The 26,991-nt window shown below is 49.5% G+C and overlaps 1 protein-coding gene across 1 annotated transcript in view; it reads left to right on the forward strand.

The window, feature by feature from the left end:
* Positions 1 to 26,991, forward strand: part of LOC144719044 (trinucleotide repeat-containing gene 6C protein-like) — a 50,757-nt gene that overhangs the window by 17,818 nt on the left and 5,948 nt on the right. Inside the window, exons 4-16 of the mRNA XM_078594796.1 lie at positions 9,692 to 10,024; positions 10,546 to 10,599; positions 17,114 to 18,844; positions 19,827 to 20,032; positions 20,517 to 20,597; positions 21,378 to 21,435; positions 21,951 to 22,075; positions 22,269 to 22,382; positions 22,557 to 22,676; positions 24,672 to 24,746; positions 25,331 to 25,775; positions 26,268 to 26,465; positions 26,722 to 26,868. Of these exons, the coding sequence (XP_078450922.1) occupies positions 9,692 to 10,024; positions 10,546 to 10,599; positions 17,114 to 18,844; positions 19,827 to 20,032; positions 20,517 to 20,597; positions 21,378 to 21,435; positions 21,951 to 22,075; positions 22,269 to 22,382; positions 22,557 to 22,676; positions 24,672 to 24,746; positions 25,331 to 25,775; positions 26,268 to 26,465; positions 26,722 to 26,868 (3,687 nt within the window). The remainder of the gene's footprint in view (positions 1 to 9,691; positions 10,025 to 10,545; positions 10,600 to 17,113; positions 18,845 to 19,826; positions 20,033 to 20,516; positions 20,598 to 21,377; positions 21,436 to 21,950; positions 22,076 to 22,268; positions 22,383 to 22,556; positions 22,677 to 24,671; positions 24,747 to 25,330; positions 25,776 to 26,267; positions 26,466 to 26,721; positions 26,869 to 26,991) is intronic.

Consider the following 26,991-nt stretch of genomic DNA (forward strand, 5'->3'; position numbering starts at 1 on the left):
TTTTGTGGCCCCAGGGCAGGAGGAGGTGGTGGTGGTGGTGGTGTTGGAGTAGAATTAGCGTCGTGTAGAGGCGGAGGAAGAGGAGAAAGAGGTTGGAGACAGACGCGTGGGGGAAGAGGAGCGCAAAGGAGAGAGGGAGAGAAAGCAGGAGCAGAGGGAGAGGCGGAGGGAGGCGGGGATTCTGGCACCACCGCGGCTGTGTTTACCACGGTACAGTGTTGCGTACAGTGCACGTGTTATGTAAACTTTAACCCCCCCCATCTCCTATCTGTGAGCGTGGCGCTGTAGACGGTGTTGCCGATGGATTTAGACACAAACGCGGGACACGTGTTGTGCCAGGATATCGCAGGCGTCGTCGTCGCGAATGTTGACATCGCTAGGGGGGGAGGAGGGAGCTTTGTGCCCTCGCCTCCCTCGGGGTTGACCCTTGGCGTTTTCAAAACAAGTAACTTCAGCATCACGTAAAGTGTACATCGATGAGAGTGATCGCATCGTGAAAACAAAACTATTTTAATTAGATTAATGACAGGCTTGTTAAAGTGGTCGCGAAGTATAAGCTCCAAAGCAATATCGCACATTGCAAAAAACTAACATACGGCGAAAATTACGCGATTAAATTATTGTATTAGAATTTACGAAACAACGATATGTTGGACTCATGAACATAATTCCAGCACTAAATAGAACACGTGCACTAAATAACGATAATAATTGTTCATTTTTTTTTATTCCGTTTTGTGTACTTGGGAAAGTCTGAGTATCAATGTTATTTTGTCACGAGGGTCTTGCCAAGTTGTCCCAGAATGGTATGATTGTTGCTGTCAATAATACTGGTAGGAACCTCCTGGTTACACCAGACCACAGGGGATTATTGTGTCCGTCCGTCGTGCATGGAGGGGTGGGGAGGGGTGGGGTGGGAAGGGGCTGGGTGGGAAAGGGTGGGGAGGGGCTGGGTGGGGGGTGGGAGGGGTGGGGCTGGGTTGGGAGGGGCTGGTCACCCCGTGGTGCCCTTATAAAACTCAACGTTTAACCTACTCACGCCGGCTTGTGCCCGCCCTCACAGTCGGCTATATTTGCGGAATACACCACGCCGCCGTTGACCCTGGCCATTGACCGAGCAACCCAACGTTCCTACCAGCTCCCTCCGCAGGAATGTGTTCACAATTGAGTAATTTGCAGGTATATTTTAGCGTTGGGACGTTTGATCCAATACCAATTACATTCTGATGGTGTTTTTTTTAGCGCCGAGAGGAAACTGAGAACGAGCAGGAAACCCATGCAGAACAGGCGGATAATATATAATCTCCACACAGAAAGGCGTCAGAGTTGGGTAATCAAACCGATAATTTTTTTCTGTGATGCACAAGCGCTACTTAACACTGTTCCACCCTATTGATCTACCCTACTCTAACGTCTCATGGTAAAAAAAAATTGACAGGCTTAATACGTTACCCCTAACCCTGAACTCTACCTGTCACGCCCAACCCAATGTTTGGTAGTAACTCGCATCGTTAACTCCGTGTTTATTAGCCGTACCTCTGACACTCGTAACACCCGCTATTGCCCTACCAGTAACAACGTGGGTTCTGACTACGGGTAGAGAGCGTGAGGCTCCACACACAACCCAACCATTTTATATCTAGCCCGAGATCTACCACCACTAAGCCTTGGTCCTAATCCAAAAACTGCTTGCTCACTCTGGCCGTGACTAGCCGTAACCATACAAATCCCACCTTTCCTCATGCTGTGGTTGTGTACAGTGCCCACTGCAACGGTCGTTGAGGTTTTGTGTGTTTGTGTGTTTCTTGGCGTGAACCAGTATTTGTTCACAACGTTAGTGGTTTGAGCCGAGATGGGCGACCACCCACACACGCCAGATATGTCATAGGCGGCTTCGGGGCTATGCTACGTGCTGGTCAGCAGAGGGCAGGGCAGCAACATACATTGTACTTTCTATGATCCCACCATAGGAAACTAAACTGTTCATTTTACCAGGTAAGGCCCGCTCAACTAAACAGTTATTTTTCAGAAGCGACCTGGCCGCATATGATAAGCTCAACGAAGTGGCTTATCACGTGGACATTTACAGCAACCAAATACTCAAATCGCATGTCGTTCCCACCCCCCCCTTTTCAGAAACACTCACTGACCAGCGTAGTAAAGTACGGTCAAAGAACTCCCTTATCGTGTTGGAAGGCCATCAAAACCATACCCGGGCGTTATACGACACGTGTTTAGTTGACGATTCTCCTTGCAAACCAAACCCCACACGTGTAATGGAAAGCGGCATATCCAGGACTTTTAATTGTACCCGGCAGTTACTCGCCTATAAAAATACCCTGGGTAGCGTCTAAAACGGGCGGGGGTGCCCAGGCTACTTTCTCCCTCCCCCACCACCAGCACTTCGGTCTCAGCCGCCTCCATTCCCCAAGTAAAATCGGAGCCGACCTCATGAGTTTATTGCAATAACTACGTGTGCTTTATTAAACCACTTGGGGCGCGTGGTTGAGACTCATCGCTGCTTAAGAGAGACATGGATAACAGTAGCCATGAAAACTCACTGTTATTGACACGCCTTTTTTGTTTTAGAAGTGGAGATAAAATTCAAAAGTAGGGTTTGGCCCATAACACCGGGACAGTGGTGGTATGCTGTTTAGACAATATGAGATGATTAAGGAAAATAAGGTTGCACTGGGTAGGAGACGGTGCAGGCTTGTGGAGGACTCGTTGCAGAGATGGGAATTTGGAATGGTCTCCCAAGTATCCGGTGACCAAGGGGAACACCTACGACCATATGGTGGGATGATACTCTTTAATGCCTTTCGTCTGCTTTATAATATTGGGCTCACTGTGGTAATGCACTGCTGTAATGATTGGGCATCTGCATCAGGAACAGTGGCCATGTTTGACGTCGGGTCAAGGACGAGCTGACTGGTTGTGTGGTGTTTGCGGGGAGTAAAGGCAGTTGTGGATTTACAACGCTGATGGTAAATTTGGTGGTGAACGTTTTGCTACAGTCACTTTTCGGATGCAGGTTCTGGGGTCTGGCAACTCCATGGAGACCTCACTGTATCGAGGCTTTTCACTAGAGCCCTGACATTTGGATGTTTGAGAAATTTCTTGTTGATCTTGTTTTATTTGTGCGAGTTATCAGAGTAGTACAAACATAATTTTCAGCCCGTTTTGTCAAGGTTATATATGTGGCGATGGGCAAGCATATATAACCTTGTTGTGACAGCTCTCTCGCTGGTTCAGCAGTTCCACTGCTGGATAATTTGTTCTGCCTGAGGACGACCGCTTGTGTTGCGATCGAAACGTCGTGATATATTATTTTTATTTTGTTTTATTTTTCTACTTTACGTGACTTTACCGAAAGAACTAAAGAGTATGGATTCCTGCAGTCACGAAAGCTTCACATCAAGATTGAATCTGTATGGGTAGAGTAACATTGTCTTTTACAGCTGGTGCCTTGAGCCAATATAAATAGACTACTGAGCTGTGGCTGGATTTTGATATGACTTTTTTCCAAACCCCAAAGTTTCCTTCCGCCTTACGAAACATGGTACAGTACTTTACTTCCAAACGCAGTTGACCAACTATCCAAAGGGGGTCGACCCTCCTGAAGGAAACACCTTGATTGGTCGTCTGCTTGCTTTATTGCCATCTACTGGCCACCTGCAAAGCTGGTGGTCTCGGGCACAGAGGGAAATGTCTACTATCCCCACCCCCTCCTGCAAAGCACTGGATCTTCTTGGCGGCAGCACCCTCTGTTCTGATCCAACAAACACAAATGTGGGTCCAGTAGAGCTGTGGAGCTTGCTAGTGAACACTGCCCTTACTATTTATAGCCAGCGAGAGCTGCCAGATGGGAGGTGTCGTGTGCGGCAGTGTGTATCGCTGTTTGATTTTTAATGTGTATTTTTTAGTCATCTGCAAATTACAATGTTAGACTGCGTTGGCAGGAGTTCCTTTATCCATTAACATTGCCTTGAGGTTTTGGGCAATGGCTCTTATGTAGAGATTACAATCCATAGTTTAATCGAGGTATTGAGGGCCGAAATACAAAGCAACTGTTGGCAACGGCAAGCCCTCTTAACGATAATCAACTGCGGTTGGTTGCAAAAATTTCACAGTGATGTAGTGTTTTTCCCTATCTTGTGCTGCTTTGAATTATGCTGAATGGAAAATGTATCTTAAGGATTCCCCATTTCACTTAATTTTATCTGTTGGTGATTTTTTTTTGGTGACAATGCACTGATGTCTCCAAGACGTCAGCAGCATTAGGCAAATGGCCATCTCTTCTGGCCTATTTGTCATGACTGATGTGAATATATTGCATCAAAATGCCACCACATCTGAAGATGCTGTACAGAAACAGCATGCATATTGTATACAGTAATACCTCGATATGCGAATATTCGATGTATGAAGTTTGAGTAAAAACAGACTTTGCTTTATTATAATTTTATAGGAAATATGCATTTAAATAATAAATAAACACTGAAATCACGAAATAAATAATACATTTGCCGATCTCTGGTACTATGTAAATGAGAATAAGAATGTCTTAGATTTATTTTATTTATGTAAATTGTAATATAGTACAATGTAACTTATTTTAATTATAAGTTGTTTTTGTTTACAATATGAATGGAAAGTTACGAAGTTTTTATCGTATGAAATAGTATGCTACGAAGGCTGGGAATTGCATCCTCATAGTACTAAAGGTATAAGTTATTAAATATATGAAGTTTCAATATACGAACGAAGCTGTAGGAGGTATTATTTTACACCGAAATAGGCAAGTCATAGGCAGAGGAAAAAATTAAGGATTGGACTTGAACAGTGGCAGGGAGTCCAGTGCACAGATGGCTGAGGAAAGGGGAGTTCCGGACTACGTAGGCAGCAAGATATTCATCTTGTCCAATTTCTTTTAGCAACTGCACATGGATTAGTGACTTGCAGCTGCCCTTCATACAATGACAATTGTGAAAGCCCTATGTGTTTTGACCTACTTGTCGTCGTAAGAGCAGATGAAACCAACTTTAACCCCCCTTCTGGCAGCCTCGGCCACATTCATGTGCAGACATTGCGAAGCCCCCTGCATGATGCCTCTGGAATCAGGTGGTGTTTCTACTCTGCGTGGTGCAGTAACACCCCCCCCCCCACTGCCTTATTTGCCTGGCAGGGGGGGGGGCCACGGCAACCTGTGCCGTCACCATCTTCACCTCGTCCTGGTAACAGCTGCGTTTCCTAGGCGACGAGCGCAACAGCGGTTGCCTGTTTCCCAGTGACCGCCCATGACCCTCTCCTGGGTTTTGCGCAGCTGCATGTAGTCAACATCTCGGCGTGAGTGTCTGGGGTCTTAGCGTCTCTCCATGCATTTTCACTGTGTTCATCGCGGGTTTGACAACGTTCTGCATGGCTGGGGTGGTTATATGTTGACGTTTTGATGGAAAGTTTGTTCGTTAGGCTCTGCTGAGTTTGACGCTGAAGTATGACAGCTAAGGTTACGTGCTTGTGTTATCACGCATTTGCCTGACCTGGTGTGTGTTTGTGCATGCTGCTTAATTGCAGCTTGGGTTTTTTCGGCAGAATGCGCTGTTGTGCAACTGTGTGTGTCTGCATAATGTCTCTTTACGACCATAGCCCGGTTGTATAAACCAAATTAAGTGAAAAGTTCCCCCGACTACTATTTCAATCAGTGGCAATTTTACTTGAGGTGTTTTATGCTGCTGACTACAGGTGCATATGCACTCGTGGTTTTAGTGTCGTGGTATATGTGTGTTCTAGTTTGAGCGGTAGTGTAACGGTTAGCGCGTTGCGCTATAAACCAGCAACCCGAGTTTGATTCCCGCTCACGGCCAACGCCAGTGACAAATATCTGAACTGGTCCCCGGCCTCCCCTACGGCCGCTCAGCCTCAAATGAGTACCTAGTGCGGTGTGTAAACATCGCCACTGGGGAGACAAAGGTGGTCGGGCGTGGTTCTGGCCACCCTCTACTCCCTTGTTTGCCATGACGGCCTTCATAGGTGGTCGCTAACAGCACTTTCCTCAAGTCTGTTAAAGACTATATAGGGCATATTTGACTAGCTTGAGTGTACTGGCGCTTGCATGTGTTCTGTGCAAGTGTATGAATATTGCTGTACAATGTGAGTTTGTGACCTCGTGAAAATGTATGCATGGCTTCTCTCCAGCTGTTTCTGACTCCAAGCTGTGTGCTCAAGTTTGTTTTCATATCATTCAGTCTTTCCAATCAGGATTCCAATTGATTCGTTTTAATAAAATTAGATGGCATTTGGTGTGTCATCCCTTTTTGCAGCATGGGTAATGGGTGAACTCTTACTGGTGTGAAAGTAAACTGTTAAATGATGCGGTTGAGCGAATGTTAGACATGTAACACCCTTCCATTTGATGCATTTTCAAGATTCTCAATGACAGTCTCATTTATACCTGTTTATTGTACTTGTTTGTTCCGTTTGACTTAAAGTAGAAATTTTTACGAATTTTTGCACAATTATAAATATTCGCTGGTCACGTGCACATTTCGATGCACGTGTTGTGAGCCCAAGGATTGATTTCATTTGAGGTGGTGAGTTATTAGAAGCCTAACAGGTATGGGAATACAATAGTACCTCAACGTTTTTTAATCCGTTGCACAAAAACTACTATTAACCGAAATAATTGTTAATCGAATTCACTTATAAGTTTAAAAATAAGTAAAAATCACAGTCTGCAAGAGAGCTGTTTCCACTGCCAAAACAGAAACCATAATGTAAACAAAGCCAGTCGTCTAAACGCTCATAAATAGGCATTGCTGATTGGCCGAGGGCATGGCTCGGCCCCACTTGCGAGCGCTCGGATTGGACGAAATTGGCGCCCGCGTGCATAACGTAAACATGACCGTAAAGTATATTTTTTACGTTAGTCAACCATGGGTTCCTCTGGAAGGCGAAACGTTAACCGAAAAACCATTAACCGATCTAACTGTTAACCGAGTGACTACTGTACATCGTTATCGATATTGGACTTGCTTGGGTCGCTGCCATTTCACTGCGGCTCTTTGAGCACTGCCCCAGTCTATCTTCTCGGAGTCTTGCTTTGTCTGCTTGATTTTCCAGGCGCCGTACCTCCCACCAACTCGCCCTCATCACAACTTCTCGCATCCACCTGAACCCTCCACATGCTCCCGTTGTAGGTGTTGCCCACGCTGTTGAGCATTAAGAGGCCAAGCCAGACAAATGTTGGGTGCGCAAAACATGCTATTTTTTTTTACAAACTAATTGTTTTCCCACCATCACTTATTCTATGTTCTTTGCACCATGCCTCCGATCATGCCGCATCTTCATTCGGACCACTAGCATCTCACTTCATCCCGGCGCTTTTCCGGTGGAGGGTAGCGGCAAGGCTTGCGGGGACACCAAACGTCCTTGAGGCCTGGGTTGAGCGTTCAACGAGGAGGCATGAGTAGTGCAGCAGGTGCGGTGGATCCTTGTGGCGCTAGCCGCTTGTAGCATTTACCAATCTCGTTGATTAGTCTATCGCTTGTTGGTTGGAATCTGACAAAAACAACTCGTGACGACAAAGATTGGTTTGGAAAAAAATTCAGATTAAGTGTTAAGGTAGATGTTTTATGCAAGAGTAGTGTCCATTTTGCTATATGGGTCAGTTGCTTTGATGTGGAGGATGCCTAAATTGTCATGGAGTAACGTTGTAAACAACATGGAAGTGTTTTTTTATGGAACGTGGAAAGAAACTGTTGCAGATATAATCAGTATAAGGAGGCTGTGATGGGTGGGGCACTTGTGCAGGGTGGAGAAGGCAAGTTACTGAGACTGGCATGGCAGTGGCACCCAGAGGTCACTGACCAAGGGGAAGACCTTACGTCAATTGTTAGAATATGGTAAGAGCAGACGTTGAAGGTCAGATGTACCACAAATATGGCATCTGGCAGAACAAAGAAAATGATGTGTGGTGACACCTTTACGTGACCTTGGCAAAGACAGTTTATGGTGAGGGCTTTGGTGTTGCAGAAAACCTTAGGACTTTAGAAGTGTGCAGCAGCTAATGTGTGTCTGGAGACTCGCATTGATGTCTGTTTTAAGTTTGGTTTGGTCTTCAGGTGGCGATATTGCCATTCGTCCGAATGATTTTCTTGGAAAAAACTTGACTTGCACTGGCATGCATAAAAGTTAAATGACTCGCATTAGTAGCCAATAAAAAAAATCACCTGCTGTATTTTTAACACAATTTTTTTGTCCTGGACGGTATTATTAAACACGGGGTTGTGTCTTTATTAGATAGATCGTAATGAAGTGCTCCATTAAAGTTCCCAACGGTGATAATGCTGGAGAGGAGAGGTTATTGACCTTCAAAGATATTATAAATAATGTCCAGACATCAGTCCACTGCTGAATGAAGGTATTCTCATGCCATGTTCGTCATGAAAATACCTCACCACATATACATTTTTCTCGCTGGTCCGGGTAGGTTTCTAAAGCGGGGGACAGCTACGGATATCACTTGCCACTGATGTTTGCCGTGGCCGAAAAATCAACTCATCTCGCCGGATTCATAGAGCAGTGCACTTACCTTCACATTGGATGTTGAGGACAAGTTTTAACTGCACACACAAGTATAATTTGTGCTGTTCACAAATGTAAGCACCCGTAACAAAAAAAGTGTATATATATATTAAAGAGGCTGTGTTGGCAGTTGTGCACAGGCGCAAATAAAACAAACTGGCACATTCATCATTCTGAAGGGTCACTGCACAAAGCATTGGTGTATTATGTTTTCCTGTCAAAGGGCAGTGATGAATGTGGTGATATTTTTTATTCTACTTAAACACACCTATCCTGTACATACAGCTCATGGGAAGAAGAGCACTCAGTATGGTATTTGCTAAATTTGAAATGCTACGGGTTTGCTCTACAAATGTAATTACTTGAAATATGTGCAGTATCTTGTTTGAGCCAGAAGACACTTTTGCTGAACCTAATTGTAAATATAATTGGCTTTGGGCTGTAATGTTGGCACGTAATTACCTACTCGTTCAATTAACATCACAGAGGATGAAACATAAAAAAACGTGGTACTTATATTGTAGATTTGTACGTAAAATTTGCGTCACTTGGAGGTTAGCGCTGAGCTACCACCGCCAGAATTGTGGATTCAATACAGGAGGCTGTTCTCCAGTTTAGCTAGTTGATAGTCCGGTCATTGGAACAAAAACAAATCACACTTAATGTATTTTTTTCAATTTGCCAATCATTCCAGTTGTGAGAATTAAAATATATTGGATTGTCTGCCATTTCTTTCTCTTGTTAGGTGTGTGGGAAAGTGCACCCTCTAGTGTATGCCTAAAAAAAGGTCACTCGAAGAGATCTCGAAAGCAATTCTGCAGTGTCTTTTTCTGCTGGTCATTCTCTGAGCGTGGAGCAAAGTGAAAAGTATTTATACATACACTTTATCTCATGACACCGATAGGACGAATAAAAATAAAACTTCAAAAAAGACAAACATCTAAACTGGGTCAATTTCAACTCTCTCCTGCTCAGCAGAGCTTGTGGCAGTGCTGCTCACCTCGCGTCAGACGGTGCCTTTGGGAGCCTGCTTTTCCGTGTCCGGATCACGGCGTGCACTTGCTTGTACTGTAACCCACCACTGGTGCCTGCGTGTCGCATGCAGCAGTGACGGCCGGAGCCAGCGACCCTGAGCGAGGCCGCGACCCGGGGGTCGGGCGTGGCGATGCCAAGGCGCCGTCTGGAGTCCCAGACAAGCAGCCGAGAGCGGCGCTGGCAGGGGGTGGCGAAGGGACAGGAGGAGGGCAGCGTGACTGGGCGCCGTCCGACTCCGCTGCTCCACTGCCTGCTGCAGCGGCGGCGCAAGAACGCGGAGCGGACCGTGGCGTGACACTGGTGCCACAGGCCCGGGACGCTGTTGGGCAGGCCGCGGGCAGCGACGAAGAACGGCGAGGGGCGTGCGGTGAAGCCGGAGTGGCCAGGCTCCCTATTCACCAAGGTGCGCCAGCGTTCCTGTCACTCGTTTGCAGAGCACACAGGGGTTAATGATTGCTCGCGTACTGGAATGGTGGTTTGGCTGGTGCACCCATTGTAGTTTGTCTCGCGTGTTTGCTGTGTTTTTGTATATGTGCGTGTATGTAAATGGGAAGTGTGCTCTCTGGTGTGCCTTTGTGTGTGTGTGTCAGTGCGTATGCTTGCATGTGAACGTTATGATTTGTGTTGAATTTTTTTAAAGATTGTTTATTCAAATTGCAGCATTGAATGTAATGAGGCAAAGGGTATGTTTGGTGTAAACATTAATAGCCAAGTTCTGCGAATGCATTCGTGCGTGTTTGTAAGGGCAATTGTATCTGCGTGTCCGAGTGTATGCATATGTGTGTTTGCGTATTTTTGTGGGTCTATTTTCATGCTTGTCCTCTGCGCATGCATGCCTGCTCATATGCTTGTGTGTACATACGTTTGTACATTTCTTCGTGTGCTTTTCCTTCCATACGGATGCTTGGGTGTGCATTTGTGCAGGAATAGCGATGGCTCCAATCCGAGACGCAGGATCCCATTCGTCAACCCAGGCTGGTAAGTCTTCGCTCTGCCATTCTACACTCCGCTTTAATTACCTCCCTCTGTCTTCCACTGCGCCTTTATTTATTTGTGTCCTGCACTCTTACTGTAACCTCCCCCATCCCCCCCCTTGTTAGAAGTGGTTCTCACGGATTAACCAGCCAGACACCAGACAACAACACAAGGCAAATTTTCACACGACTCGACAGCAATGACCTATTTGCTCAAGGGATAATGCACAAGCCGCTGCCGCCATTAAAGGCGACGAAGCGGTTTGCATCGACGCTCTTGCTCAGACGTCTCGTCGTCTCTCGCCCCCCACCCCGCATCGCCCCCAGACACGCGCCGTCATGACGTGCGTTTGTCGAGCTGTAAAAATACAAGTGCAGTCACGCGTAAGGGTTGTAAAGAAAGGAAAACGGGATAGGGAGGGAGGGAGGGATTGAAGGTTTGAATGAAGTGAGGGCGAGTGTTTTTGTACTCCACCTCGCTGTACCCGCCTCTCCGTCACAACGCCTTGGGTTTTCCACTGTTGGATGTCCGTTGAAATATTCGTGTAAATGTGCACACATTTGTATACGTGGGTGCATGCGTGTGTATAAATATTGTTATGTGGATGGGTCAATTTATTGATGAAGATCGATTCTTCTTCAGCTCATGATACATGAGTATAATCAGTTATGTAAGAATTGATCTTTTAAAATCTATACACGTATACAATTGGTGATCGTTACCTCTCCAGGTTCTAGAAGAGCATTCAAATCAAATGGATTGCTGTATCCCAATACTTGGTAGAGACTGTTAATTGCATTGCAAGGGCTGCAAATTGCCCGAACCCATATTGGTTACAAACTGGCATTTATGCAATCCAATTTTCATTTACACAAAATACGCGTTAGACCTGTGCTTCAAAAGATTTTCAAGGCCGAAAGACTCATCCTGGCTCTCTGTACCTGGAGACGTATGCACGTGAGTGGAAACCTCGACTTTGGCCTTGTTCGTGCGGTGCATCGCCCCCATGTGTCTTATTAAAGTGAAACCACTCCTACCCATTTACATGAAGATGCAATCCAAAATAACCAGCAGCACTTGTGGACACACAATGCACCCTTAAATCTTCATTCACGAGACGATAGACTTGACTTTGACATTTGGCCATGCGGTTATGCTGCGATAGTGCTATCCACTGCATTAACATTAAAATGTGCAAGAGTGACGTTGCTCGATCCTACAATTAAGCACCTGTCTGTAACTTTAAAAGATTTTTTTCTCCTTCACGAAGCTTCAAACTTGCCAGACAGCCAGGAACTTTGCCACACCGTCTTCGTCTGCAGTGCTCGGTGCTGTCATCCATTTAGTCTGGTCAGAGGGAAATCAATTCCCCTCCTCTCCCGTACGTGCATCACAGTCCGCACCTGTCTGCTTTTACACTCTGGGCTAACCCAGATGCCCCATGGGGCCTCGTTGGCCACGCATTGACCTTGTGCAGAGCCCCCATGCACGGCAAGGCTGCGGGTGGAAGCCTGGTTGGCAGGCGGCGGTGGGGTAGAAGCGCGGACCACAATGGGTGTCGTGTGATAGAAGTCGAGCACAAGGGTTAGGTTCACACATTACCGAGGTGTGTATCAGCAAGTTGAGAGCTTGCTTTGGGTTGTGTATTCCTTGAAATACCAGTTGCCTTCCTCACTCGCGCACGCACATGTGAGACTGGCATCCATCTCTGAATCAGAGGCTCCATGGTGTGAGGTGCATTCTCCATCCTCACCGCTGCCTCTTGCGAGCTCACCCCCCCCTCTTAAACATTACCACACACCAATATGATTGCTCAGTCTTAACGTCGGCACTGTTACTGCCACAAACAATACAAAAACATGATAGTAGTGCAAAGTACAAGAAAGGAAACATACAATTAAACCATCTCCATCCTATCAGGCAAACACCACTGAGGTATTAACTTATTTTTCAAAAGTGACCTGGTCACCAAATTATAGCTCAACAAAGTGGCTTATCATTTGGACATTTATAGCAGCAAATTTATCTAAATGATCTCAATGCGTGTTTCTAAATGTGGAGGGAAAAACCGGAGGACCTGTTGAAAAATAAAATCCATGCGACCACGGGGAGAACATGCAAATTCCAAATATACAGGCGTCAGGGACCGAACCCTTGATCTCCTGCATACCAGGCAAGGATTCATTTCTGGCTACAAACGGGTGCCGTCTGCAGGAAAGTCGACGATGACGACTCTACAAAGACATTGTAAGGCCATCCTGAGCTTTTTGCTTCGCCCCCAAAATCCCAAATGTGAAATCGTGCACATCAAAAATGTCCACAGTTATGTTGCGTGTACAAATCGTTTGTACCAATAGCGGTTTACTGATACAGAGCATGATGAGCATTATAGCCACGAGAGGTTATGCCACAGGTTTCACCTGCACACTACCCCACTTTGGTAAAAGCAGCAAGATTTGAAAAGTGTTGAAATCAAGGACGCGATGAGCTATTGCAACTGTCTAAATAGAGCCAAAAACCAGGAGAATTCATCCCTGGTTTAACCTGAGAATCTCAAGAATGTGCCAATGAGGCCGTCAGTAAATGACAGGCGCCAGTGAGGTTCTGCGCTGGTGGTAGTTACGTGGAACCCTTGACTAGGCCATTTATGTTGCACGAGACACCACCAGGCCAAGGCCTCCCCAATGCTGTCATAATAGTGACTGGGGAAGGTGAATGATGTTGTAAAGCCGCCTCATGGCTTATGTAGTGACATCACTGTTATCACGGCACACATTATACATTGCCATTGTATTTACATCAGTGCAGTGCTATGGTGAAGCACCTGATTACATTTTTTACAGTTTTTTTTTCTTAACATTAACGAACGATCAAACTCGTGATGGACAGCCTGGGACGTAGACTTGAGTGCATAGGTACAAAGTGAGATGGGTTTTTTTCCTCATTGCATCATTAAAGGACGCAGGGCAACATTTAGCTGTGAACACCAAAATGGACTGCTGGGAGGTTTGAGCCGGTGGTGACATCACACTGGTGGGCAGGGTGTGGTGATTTGGCTTTCATCGAGGTTCACAGTGGCCGTTCTGGGGGCATCAGGGCATTTGTAGTGGTTTCCGTGCTTCCTCTAACTTTGCCGTCCATTCAAACCCTCGCACCTTATCACCACTCACTGGGGTTGCGCTCCTGTCTACGGACGTTCTGGTTGCCACAGCAACGGCATTCGTGGTGGCTGCAGTGTCTCGCTTGCTGGCGGCTGGAACACGGCTGGGTGGGAGAAGTCAAGGTGTGACTTTAGGGCAGCATCTTTGCTGCCAGATTCTCTGCATCCTTGCTGCCCTGGCACCCGTAGGTGTTGTCTTAGGCAGCATTCTGCCTGCCATATCCTGGTGGGGTAAAAACAGGGAATGAGGTGTGAGGGTGGCATCGACGGCAGCCAGGTGGCCTGTCGGGACCCCACCCACAAACCCCCCACTGGCTTTCCTTTAAAAGGGTTTATTTTAGAGCTGGGCTCTGGGCCAGGCTGCTGAGGCAGTCAGCCTTCATCCCACAGAAAGGAAAAAAACACCAAATCGAAGCTGTTTTATTTCCTTTAAAAAAAAAGTTTGCAAATAGAATTTTACAAAGTGATCATTTTTGCGAGCAGGTGCCCATTTGGGTAAAAACAATGTCAAATACTAGCGATGCCCAGTGCTGGATGATTTTTGGTGCCGTCCTAATTTTCCTCGCGATAGCGGTGGATGAAGACATCATGGTGCATGTAGCCGTGCCCGTCACACGATGACGCAGACATCGTGACAACAGCGTGGATGCGGGGGGCCATACAGGGGGGGGGCCCCCTTCATGGCCTTGCCCTGCCGTGGAGGCCCTTTCCGTCTGCTCCTCTTAATTAGCTCGCCACCGTGTTAATTATTTCATGAGCCACACACACACGGCGTGTTGGCACGCGGGTCTTCCAGCCCGTGCGTGTCTTCGTACGTGTGTGCTCGTTGGCCTGCTTGCCGATTTGTGCATGTGTCTATGCGCGTGTGCGCGCGCCCTTGTATGCCTGTGTGTGTGTGCGCGCACGCACGCGTGTGTATCCATGTGTGTATCAATGCGTGTGTCTGTTTGTGCGTATGTGAGTTGTCTCTGCCTGCTTGTTTCAGCGTGCATGGCAGATTGGCAAAGGGGGGGGGGAGGGGGTAAAGTGGGGCAGGCGAGGGGTGGGGTTGGGGCGCCGAGCACGAGTTGGCATTGCTGCCAGTCCATCGTGACTGCCAACGCTCCCAGCGCGTGCTCCTGCATTTTTAAAAGCTGCTGCTGCTGCCACCCCGTGCCTGCCAAACCTTGCCGCCCCGGCCCCCCCCATGCCCCCCCCCGCTCACGCTGGGCGTCCCCACCCTCCAACCCCGCGATTACTTCCCAAGCTGCTCTAGTTGCGATCGAGCTGGCGGCGGAATGTACAGTGTGCTTTCTGCCGTCAGCGGGCTCTGGGCCGGGACGCGGCCGTGACTGTGTACGGGCCCCGGCAGCTGACGGGAGACGCTAATATCCTTGGCCGCCTTTCAAAAGGGAACGAACGCTCCCTGCTAAACGGCCTGGGACTGGAGGGGCGAGGGCGCCGGCGGGTGTGTGTCCGCCCGTCCGCTCGTGTGCGTGCGTGCGTCTCGCCTTTACGTCTGCTTCCATGCTTGTTGTTTCACGGAATTGGGCAGCGAGCAGGGGTGGGGGGGGGCGGCCGCGGTTGTTTGTGATGTTTTCCATTATTTTGGATTTATTTTCTTGGCCCTGTTTTTGTTTCTTGTTTACGTTTTATTTCATCCAAGCAGGGTAGAGGAAGCGGTTTTTTTTAGGTAGAGTCTGAGCCTGCTGCCAAGCGCTGTGGTTTGGCCGGGTTAGGAAGGCCCCGTCAAGGGGAATAGGAGCTCTGTTTTCCACGAGAGGTAGAGTAGACCGGGGGCGGAGAGGAGGGGGCGCTGTCGCAGCAGCTAGCGCCGCGGTGTAGGCTTGCGCCCGGCGGCACGTAACCGTGCTGGTGAGCGTACGCCATGCTCCCCGACTCGCCCTGGTTTTATACAGACTCGCTCGCCGTCCCTTTTGCAGTGCGCCGCCATCCTCTTTTCCCGTTCACGATTGCTCCCTCCCTGCCTGCACGCGGATTCGGGCGACTCTTTGGCAAGCCGTCAGCACGGCAGAGCGCAGGGACGGGGCATGCTGCATGTGTGTGTCTGTGCGCGTGCGTGTACGTGCGTGTACGTGCGCGTGCGGTTTCGCACTCGACGTGGCTGCTTTGCTTGGTGCCGTCTGCATGCAAGCTGCGTGCGGCCATGTTGGATCGCGCCAGCTCCGGGTGACGGGATTTTGGCCGCCCGGTTTGGGGGACTGCGACCCCCACCGCATTCATAAATGCACCTCCCCAATAAAGTGGGAGGATAAAAAAGGGGAGTGGGGGGGAGGGGGGGGGAGAGGCGGCTGGCACGGGACACCCAGGATCTGTAGGCCCCGTCCTGGCACAGGATCTTCTGGAAGAATCGCGGTATGTGTGGACTCGCGTCTGCGCGCTGGCTCTCCTCCTGCCCGGCCATTTTTCCCTCTTTCTCTTCGCGTCTCCGTGTCCGATTCGAACTGCGCCGCTCTCTTATCCGGTTGCTTGCTCACCCGGCTGCTCGCCCGCTTCGCCCTTCTTATGTACGTGCCGGAGTTTATGGAGAGGCATTTAATATTTTCTTGCAATTTTTTTAATGTTTTATTTTCTTTAGTTTGATGTCGTCGTGTTTTTATTTGTCGTGTGCCGGATTCCGGCCGTGGATCATGTCGCCGAGCCGCAAAGCGATCGCTCTCACAGTTAAGATGGCCGCTGTGTTCTTGCACAGCCGCTCTCCTTGTTGCGGCACTATGTCCGCTACACTAATTTTTTATTTAAGTCAAGAAAAGTACATAGAGGATTATGGAATTATTATTGTTTTCATTATTTTTCTGGTGGTAATTGTTTTTTTTTTGTGGCACTAAGCCGGATACGTACGGTGGTTGCGTAACGTGTGCCGCACGTTGTTTCGGAGACGGGGTGGTATGGGTACGCTCCTGGTGGCGAGGTCCACACTGCGTTCAGCCACAATTGCCTTGCTTGGCTATGACGCTACCAAATCCTGATTTTACCGAAAATTGAAATTTAACAGACCCGCGAACAGAAGTGAGTTTATGCTGGATTGGGTGGGAGGATATGTCTCGTGTTTGAAAGAAGTACGGCAAGGCCCTGGCTAAATCGACTCATTCAGGCCATGATAGTGAGGGAGCATTTCGTTTAGTCAACACGAGAAATAAAAACAATTGAGCTTGGGCGTTGTTCGGTACCCATGGAGGGCCGGCGAAAGTGGCGCTCATCAGTCCCAGCAGCCCTGACCTGGCTCCGCCTCTCACCATGAGCAGCGTGAGCTCGAGATGGCGCTGGCTGCCTTTTTCCCGTCGCCGTAGCTAACACAGCGGTGCCTGTTCCCTCTCTCTGTCGCCCCCCACCCCTCCTGCATGGTGCATGCTGCAGGGCTGAGCCAGGGTAGCGGCGGCTCCCAGCGCGAGGGCTCGCCCCCGTGGGGGTCCCCGTCCTCCCTGTCATCCCAGGGGGAGGGGGAGCCCAGCCTGCGCGCCGTCTGGGAGTCTGTGATCGTGGACGGCTCGGACCGTGAGGCCTGGCCGGCCCTCTCTCCCCAAGACGCGACGGCAACCGGAGACGGCAAGCGGCAGCCGGTTCCGGCCGACACCACAACAGCTCTTGCCACGACGTCCACAGCATCGGCGACAGTGACCTCGGAGCGCGTCGCCATGGAGGGGCGCAGTGACACGGGCCACTGGGATGCATGGGATTCCGCCGATGCCGGTCCCTCCGACCCTGCCATGTGGACGGCCCCCACTGGGTTCAGTAGTCGCCACGGCTACAGCCTCAATGGACGCAATGAGCACCGAGAGAAGGGCCGGCCAGACGGGCCTGGGCGGCTCTTCTCTAGCGATGCGTGGGAAAGGCCACAGGCTCGCGGCTTGGACGGCGTCGAGGGGCCTGGTCCATCGTCCTGGCGCCCGGGCAGTGAGGCCGAGCTGAGCTCAGGCTGGGGGGCAACAGAAGCCAGCTCCGCCACCACCCCCTGGAGTCAGCAGCAGCAGCAACAGCCATTTAGCGCGACTGGACAGGGAGATGGCAGCGATGAAGACGACGACGACGACGATGATAATGGCAACGTGAAGCCAGAGGGGGAAGGGACGCAGGTAAAAGCAGAGGGCACGGCTGCCGCATGGCCCGGTCAGGGCTGGGCTTCAGAGCCGGGCCCGGCCGGTACCGTGCAGGGCAAAGAACCCGGCGAGGAAGTGGGGTCGGTGACGGCGGCGGAACAACCCTCCGATGCGCTGGTGCCCTCCCGGGACTATGACCCCCGCGTGCTCTCTAACCTGGGCTGGGGTCAGACCCCCGTGAAGCAGAACGCTGCCTGGGAAGCCGAGGAGCTGCAGAGGAGCCAACAGGACGCAGGCGGCTGGAAAAGCCCGGATGAGGGCCCGTCAGGCACTCTGGGCCATGCTGGTGGGACCGGGGGTGGTTGGGATGAGGGAGGCGGGAGCGGAAGGGGGGGCCCTGCCTGGGAGGAGAGCAATTGGCGGGGTGAGCGAGGTGAACGGGGTGGATGGACAGGAGGAAATGGCGGTGGTGGCCGTGGTGGCGGTGGTGGCGGTGGTGGCTACCCAGGTGCGATTAGTGGTGGTAGTAGCCGTGACAGCCCTAGTTGGGACTCGGAGTCTAAGACAGTCGCGGCGAGTGTCTACGGAGCCAGAGGTCGGCAGCAGCGACCTAGCTGGGGTGCATCTGGTCCCACTTCCACTCCCTCTGGGAACTGGACTCAGGACTGGGAGAACCGGCAAAGTGGCGGCGGCGGTGGTGGTGGTGGTGGCGGCGGCGGCGGCGGCGGCGTTTGGGATGGAGGGGAAGACCGCGAGGTCCTGGGTGGCGGTGGAGGTGTCATCCCCAGCGGCGTGGGTATGGGGAACAGTCCCTCGGGCCAGGGCTGGGGGGAGGTGGAGGGGGGCACTTGGAGGCCCCCCGGCAGCTGGGAGGAGTCACCGGCAGATTCTCTACGACGCCGGCCTGCGGTGGACGACGGGACGTCTGCCTGGGGTGACCCAGACGCCTACAACTATAAGCCGGTTAACATGTGGGGAGGCCGTGGGGAGGCCGGGCTGCCGGGTGGTGCCAAGCAGGACCAACAGCGGCGCTCGCCTATTCCTGGCGCAGGTAATAGCCCACACTGCACGCCACCGCCTTCCTGTGTCGCAAAGTTGGACTAAAATGAAGAGTGAGGGAAAATGGAAGGGGCTAAGTCATGGTGCCAGGTCATTGTTACCATTCGGCTTGGGCTAATAACGATAGTGCAAATGGTTAAACAGCGAATCTGATTGGCCAATTTTTGATCTTTATAAAGAAAGGGTTGACTGCTTTATTGGGGCTAATATTTGGATGGTTGTGGGTTTGGTTGCCACTAACAATGGCATGATAATTTTTTGTTTTTTTGGTTTGAAACCGAACCCATACCAAAGCAGAGCCGTGTGAGCGGTTACACACCGCCACGTAAAAGGCGTGCGAGTTAACTCGAGTTCTCTACTAAGACCATGAGGTGGTGGTTATCCACTGCAGTTTGCACTTCAATGCCCCGAGCATCCTGATACCTAATTTCTGGGTGACATTTGTGATGCACACTTCTTGGGTACCATGACAGAAAATGTTAAATATTTCCGACAACATAACCAGGGTCATTGTTTTGTCTGATGCATTTTATAGAACTCATCAGCAAGGCAGTCTTGAAATGCTCATATGAAGAACAATGTGGACGATGTAACCTGGGACACATTTTATAGAATGCAGAAATAACTGGGAAAAGAGCACTTCGAGAGAAGCGTGTTGTGCCGTGGGGGGGGGTGAGAGAACGCCAGATGCCTTGTCTCTGGAATGAAGCCATAATTCTTAATTTGTGCATGCCCACTCCATAGCCTAGAACCTGCTGTCCTGAAGCTGAGTCTCAATCGAGATTCCGATCGCGAAACCCCCTCTCTGTGGCCCTGAGTCTCAAAACATTGAGCCTCAAGCCTGCTCCACTAATTTTGAAGATTTTTATAAGTGAATGCACATTTTGGGAGTTTCAACTTACAATGTTACATGGTTTATGTTATCGGTGATGGGGTGCGACTTAAACAAAAATCTTTCAATTTTTCTCTTCCAGGACCCAGGATGCGACGTGATGGTTGGGAAGGCCCAGGGGGTGGCCCCCGCCCCGGAGGTACCGGGGGGCCGCGAGGCTCGAGCTGGGACGAAGACGAGGCCGAGATCGGCATGTGGGGAGGCGGCAGTGATGGCGGTGGCCACGACCCGGGGTTCCACTACCAGGGCTCGTCGGGGTGGGGTGGCCGCAGAGCTCCTCCACACCGGGTAACCACCTCGAGCACATGTGCAGCTCGCACGTGTTGTTGATGACGCCGTGTCACCATTATTATAACCACACTATAACACGTAAACTATGCCGTGAAACGCGTTAACCATTCCGTATAACGCGCTTCAACCACTCGCCAAAAGACGTGTTAATCACAGCATAGCATACATCAACCACTCACTGGACCACATTTTAACCTCGCAGCACACATTAATCGCATGATTTAATGCATGTTAACCACACGGTGTAAGACACATTAACCAAACTGTCTTAACCACAATGTGTAATTCGTGTTTACTGCACCTTGTAACTCATTACACTTTGTAACCCACACAAGCTAAAGAGTACAACACTTGTGAACCATACCGCGTAACACACGTTAACCTAACCGTGCCACATCACTCGCATAAAGCACTCCTGTGATTGTGTTTCTGAATCCGGGCGTGTGTGTTTGTGTACGGGGATGTGTATTGGTGTGTCTAGGGTCCTCCGCGGGGCATGAATCGCCATGACGATGGGAGGATGCAGAGACTCACTCGGCAACTCATGGACATGGGCTTCCCCGTGAGTCCCACGCATGCTTTGACCTTTTAGCTTTTAATTAAGAAATAACCTCTATGTAACTTGATTACCCATGTCACTCATGCAGCAAGAGCCACTGAGACTCATTCATCTCAACAGCCTGTCACCTGTTTGTATAAAGACTCTCAGATATGGGACAGACTATTTTGACTCTTGGCTCTGTAAAATCATATTTGAATATCATTCTTGAGTCTCTAACATGAAAACATTCTAACAACGGTTACTTCTCGGCTGCACATATAGTAATCTCTAGGTAAAGAAACATGACCGTTTTTCTTCTAACTAGGACATTTAAAGCAGCTACCATAGTGGTGTAATTCTAAGCACACTGGGCTTTCAAATCCGGAGATCATTGGTTTGATTCTGTCCCGGCATGGCAGTTGACCTAATGGGACAACTGATGGTACCCAATTTCAATGGTTAAACACCACAGTTACTCCAGGCAGATGACATGTGGTGGGGTTAAATTACGGGTACTCCGACCTCGTCAGCATGGAAGTACACTAGAGCTTCCTCCAGTGGAGGACCTTCCACCAGCAGTGATATGAGCAAGCAAGCAATTGTACAGTTGAAGATTTCCCACTAACTGAGAAGCCAAGGCAATCGTTGCTTTGATTACCATCATGAGGAGAGACGTGTGGCTCAATGCCAATCACTCCGATGAATGATGAGGGTACAAGATGCTAAGTCGGAGTGCGTGTGCCCTTCTTACCGTGGGCACAAGCTAATGTTTGTGGTGACGTTCGTTTCCTGCACCTGCAGCGAGACCCGGCAGAGGAAGCTCTCAAGACGAACAGCATGAACCTAGATATGGCGCTGAGTGAGTATTCCAATTACTATTCCACCGTGTATGAACTCTGTTGACAGTGCTGAGGAAGAGGGGGCTGTGGATAATAGATAAATGCATGGCTTTGTGTGATAATCGTTTTTATTAAGTAAAGTAGCTGTAGACCCTGCACATGCTGTTGTGTGGAAATTTGTTTCTTTAGTTAACATCTCGCCATCGGTGTACTGCGCTGGTGAGATGTTAACTCTGTCGCCTGGTATGAAGGATGTTGTGGGTTCGATCTCGACCCTGGCGCCTGTATATTTGGAGTTTGCATGTTCTTCCTGTGGTTGCATGGATTTTTCTTTGGGTTTTCCAGTTTTTCCCTCCACATATGAATTTCCACACGATAAGCCACTTTGTTGAGCTAACATTTGTGGCCGGCTTGCTTCTGAAAAGAGCTCTCGATCCATGGGCCTTACCTGCTATCATCATCCAGCAGTGGCTTGAGAAAGTTAATATGAATTTGGATTTTATTGTAATGTTTGTTTGTTGTGCACTCGATGCAGGTGCGCTACTCGACCGGAAAGCGGATGGCACTAAACGCGGCAGTGTTGACTTCAGCAAGTTTGGGCCGCGACACCCGCTGGCCAAGGAGGCTCCCCTCGATCGCTCTGCCTTCTTCCCAGACAAGGTTCGATCGTCGGGATTGCCCCCCCCTCACCTCTCTTGCCGCCAATCTTGCCGCTGAAACAAATGCGCGCGAATGCGTGCAAATAAAATTCACGCGTTCCAATTGTGGTCGTCTGTGCTCCGCTTCTCACTTCTAACCTCCATTCCCACTTTTCCTTTTACCCTCGTCTGACCCCTCCCATCCCCTCCCCCAGGGTTCTGGCCTGTTCGGTGGGGGGTGCAATGTCCCCCCATCCCGCGGAATGGGCCACGGCCCCTCCCCTGCACAGCTGAGGGCTCAGGCGCCGCCCCCATTTGTCAACCCGCAGGTGCATGGCTGGGGAAGGGTGTGGGGTGGGGTGGACGGGGGGGGATCATTGGCACGGCATGTGGTGGTGAGGTTGCCGCAAATGTTTTGCTGCGTTGGTAATATGTGCTTGGTCTGTCCATATGCAAACTGCTGACTGGCGGTTATTGCTGTTGCTGCTGTGTGCTCCATGTAGGTGCCTGCAGCCCAACTCTTGCAGTACGCCATGAAGAATAGCGGACTGAACCCCGCACTTCTGCCCCAGGTGACGCCGCAGACTCTCGCCTCGTTCAGCCAGCTCAACCAGCTGCAGCTCGTGAGTGTCCAGCACCAGCAGCAGCCACAGCAGCACCAAGAGCAAACGTGTTACCAGCAGCAGATGTAGTGCTAGCAAAGTCAGTAGCACAAACAAGCTGCAGTAGAAGCACAATAAGCATTAACAACACCCTTAGTAATCATTTGAAACACACCTGTCTGTGTCAAGTACTTTGGAGGAAATGCTTGGTAAATTATTAAGATGTGTGAGACTCCCAAAGCTGTGGGGTTGCTAGGTGACCGTTAATGGTCGAACAGCAAGTGGGTTGATTTATTCTGTGTTCACCTTTTAAAATTTTCTCCGGGTTCTTGGTTGTTTATATTGGCACCCGTGTATCCGTTAGTTGAAACTTGGCTTGCCCCATCCATGTACTCTGGTTTCATCCCACTTGCAAAACTCCTGAAAGTGGAATTGAATAAATATCGTAATGCATGCTGCTTTGGGGAATAAAGAAAAACAGCTCTTAGACCTTTTTATGTAAATAAAATAAATATGTATTATTTTCCCCAAAGTGTCTCTCCATCCACTCCGGCTTTTTTGCCATCGTCTTGATTGAGCTTCGATTAAACATGACAGCTGTTGTGGGGTGGTGTAGTTGGTTAGTGGTTGAAAACTTGTGTTTGGAGTCGAGGGGGGGTGGTTGTGTGGTGGTTTGTGGTTGATGCTATGTGCCTCATAATTGCCGTGTGGCTGTCTTGGATGACTGGTTTGTGGTTACCTAATGGTTTGTGAATGAGCTGCCTTGGGAATATGCACTTGACAAACATTTTAGCTCTCCCCCAACGTAGTTCCGTGATTTGCCACGATTGGCTTCACGAGTTGTTTTTTTTGTCCCCTACATACAGTTACATTCATTCTTTTATCCAAAAGGCCACATTTACATATTATTTCCACAAATTGTAAAATACAGTAGACTTTCGATTATCCACACTAATGACGGGGAAGACGGCCGCGGATAATTCTAAATTGTGGATAATCCAAAAATATCCATTTTCCGTGGATCTCTATGCCAAACACCACTAATAATGTTTTATTAAGTTGGATAGCAGCGCCATGCCAATCAAAATCAATCAAACTCCACCCACAATCTCAGGTGTGCGGTTTATCCTATTTGCGGATTAACCGCACGCAGATAATCAATAGTCTACTTACTGTACGTATAAAATTACTACACAAGATTGGATATGTAAAAGTGAGCACGAGAACCCGTTGTAATTTAATTGTTGCATGGCAACTCTGATGTGCACACAATTGACAGATAGGTGCAAGGGCAGCAGTTGTGGCCCATTGTTTCTTTGTGCTTAGTTGCTGACTTAATGTGGTTGGTTCATTCATTAGTTGGTGATGAGGAGGAGTGACTCGATTGGTGGTTTTAAGTTGGTGGTGCCTGATTTTTTTGGTGATGCGTTGGATTAGCGTGTAGCTGTGCATCAATCCATCAGTTAAAGTGACGACTTGTGTTTATGACGCATGCATCAAATCATACGGCAGATAATTGTTTACTCTTCAATTTATACAAATTATGGTACATTTCATTGAGCATGCAGGAACTGTAGATACGATATGGAGCATGGAAGACAATGCAAATGAGACGGTAGAAACAAAATTAAAGTTGGTATTTTTCAATGAAGTCGCAACTTAAAATCGTAACATTTCATTGAGTTGTGAAGGGTGTGGATGAATTGACACGTGCTTATTGGGTTGGGAGGTGGGAGTCGAGTTGATCTTACTTTGTTTAACCATGTGAGAACTCTTCAAACCAGTATAGTATTATTTTCAAGAGTGACCTGGACCACCGAGATGACAAACGGGAATAGAACAATATGGCAAAAAAAAAAAACGAAATTGGAGAGAACAAATGCATTAAAGGATAATTACTCCACATATATATTAAGTAAAATAAAGATTCCAGGAGGTGCTTATAGTGGTTGTGTTGGGCTGTTCGTGCACCTCAATTTGTATTGGCGTCTTCTCCACCGTCTGTGCCCTGTCCAGCAGGCATATCAGCAGCTGCTGCTGCAGCAGTGCCCGCGTCCTCCCGGTGCTGCCTTCCGCCACCAAGAGCAGCAGGTACTGCACACACACACACAGACACACGCAGAGACACACATACACAGGTCCTTGCCGTGTATCCTAACAGACATGCATATACACTTGAGCAAATGCGTTCAACCAGACGCAGAAAATGATTACCCATGTAGCCTACATAGACTGTTAGGGACAAGTGCTGTTTGCGAGTACTTAACACCTGTCAAGGCCATCGTGGCAAACAAGAGGGGGGTGGTGTGACGAGCACCACTCTCGCGGACACGGTGCTGACATTCACACCACGCAAGACACTCGTTTAGGGTTTTGTCAACCTTGGCAGGACTCAGGACATGCTGACGATTTCCTCTTTTCAGTAATTAGACCCAAGTTTCTAGGTGTGCAACGCAGTGAGCTGACCAGTCGCTGTGTCATCCTGCGCACCACACAAACACGCATACGCAGCCAATGGCCCCCAATGCGTCTTTATACAATGTAGAGACTCGTGCTGTTAGCAAGTGCCTGTACAGGCCGGGACATCGAATGAGTTGGTGGTGTCACATGCACCACGCCTGTGACCGAACATTTAGAGTCCATGCCCCTCCCTTCCGTCTGTGTTGTGTGTGCAGGTGTCGCGCAACATCAGTGCCATGCAGCAGCAGCAGATCCAGCAGCGGCAGCTGGCGCAGCTCTTGGGCGGCCGTCCTCCCGGTCCTCCTCCAGGACCCGCTCACGGCCCCCCAGCCTCCTCCAAACCCCCACCTCCCCTGGATGGCCTTTCTCCTACCTCTCTTCTCGACCCCTCAGCCTTTCCCATGCATCCAGGATCAGAAGGTCAAAGGTCTCCAGCGTTTCAGACGCCTCATGGCCTACCCTTTTTACCCGGCAATGTCATGGGGGCTGGGCCGGGTCCGATGGGGGGAGGCTCAGGGGTGATGGGCGGTCCTGGGGTGATGGGGGGAGGCATGGGTGTGATGCCAGGGGGAGGAGCTCCCTATGGGCGGGGGCCCAGCCTTGGGTCACCTGGACGGCGGAAGAGCTGGAGACAGGGACAGCCACCAGGAGATCGCAGGGGTACGCAATCACATGCAGGCACTAGCACACACTCTTTAAGGCATGCACACTCGATTTAACACAACGCACACAGACGCATGCGAACATAAGCACTATCATGCACATACACACTAAAAAGTGTGCTGTACAAATACTAGCATTCTCATGCATACAGACATTCAGAACCATACAATCACAATGATGCATATTCATGGATTTGTACAGAAACCACCTAACAAATTCACATTAGTGATTTTGTTAGGTGTAAATACACATTAGTATGTTGATTATTTTCTAAGGTTACATTTTTCTCTCAAGTGCTATTATTACAAATTACCCAGAGGGGAATGTCCTTTTTGTTGCTTTCATGCTTCCATTGTTTATTAGGACACCTTCAATCCCTTTAGTATTTTTTTCCGAGACGTCTATTCTCATTATTTGCTGCAAGTTCCTTTTGAACTGCAGGTAGGGTCTCACTCTTTTCTCCCCCTTGTTGCCTCGGCGCACCCCCAGGCTTCCCCTCCTCGCTGGGCGTGGGTGATTTGGGCGGCCCGTTGCCAGGGGGGCCGGCTTCCGTGGCCGTGGGGAGCTCCCCGCGGGATGGCATGCAGCCCGGGCAGTCACGCCTACGCCGCTGGACCCTGCCTCACAGCCTGGACGGCTCTGGGGATGGGGGTCCCTCCATGGACCACGGCGCTCCCTGCAAACATGGTGAGCGAGCGCTGCGGGACAGCGTGGGTGACGACACAGTGTGATCGACCTTGAGCAAAGGTGATGGTGGGTCACCAACATGTGAACGTGTGCACTTACTCACATTGTCATCTGCATTCATTTAAAGGGAAAACACAATTTCTTAAAACCATGCGTGGTAAAAAAAGAGAAATCTCCGCCTTTCGTGTAAATGCAACTCCATATAACAGCCTTGCCTGTCTCGCCGCTCTCCTGTCCTCTCACCCGCCCCCCCCAGACTCTCCGCTGGATGACTCTCCCTTTGACCCCTACGACCTCTCGCCCTGCCGGGATATGACATCCGACCCCTCGGAGTGCTGGTCGAGCTCAAAGGCGCCTGGAGAGAAGGTGTCAAACGGAGCGAGCTCGGGGAGCTGGCCGCCCGGTACGCTGCACTCTCATTATCCCTGGGTGAAGCGAGCAGACCCAGTGAGAGAGAGAGAGCCTCCTCCTCCTTAGTGGATTGGTTCGCTCAGCTTGTTGTTGCCTGCTGTGTTCATTTCCTTGT

The sequence above is a fragment of the Lampetra planeri genome, chromosome 5 (genome assembly GCF_965212315.1).
Source record: "Lampetra planeri chromosome 5, kcLamPlan1.2.h2, whole genome shotgun sequence".
Lineage (NCBI taxonomy): Eukaryota > Metazoa > Chordata > Hyperoartia > Petromyzontiformes > Petromyzontidae > Lampetra > Lampetra planeri.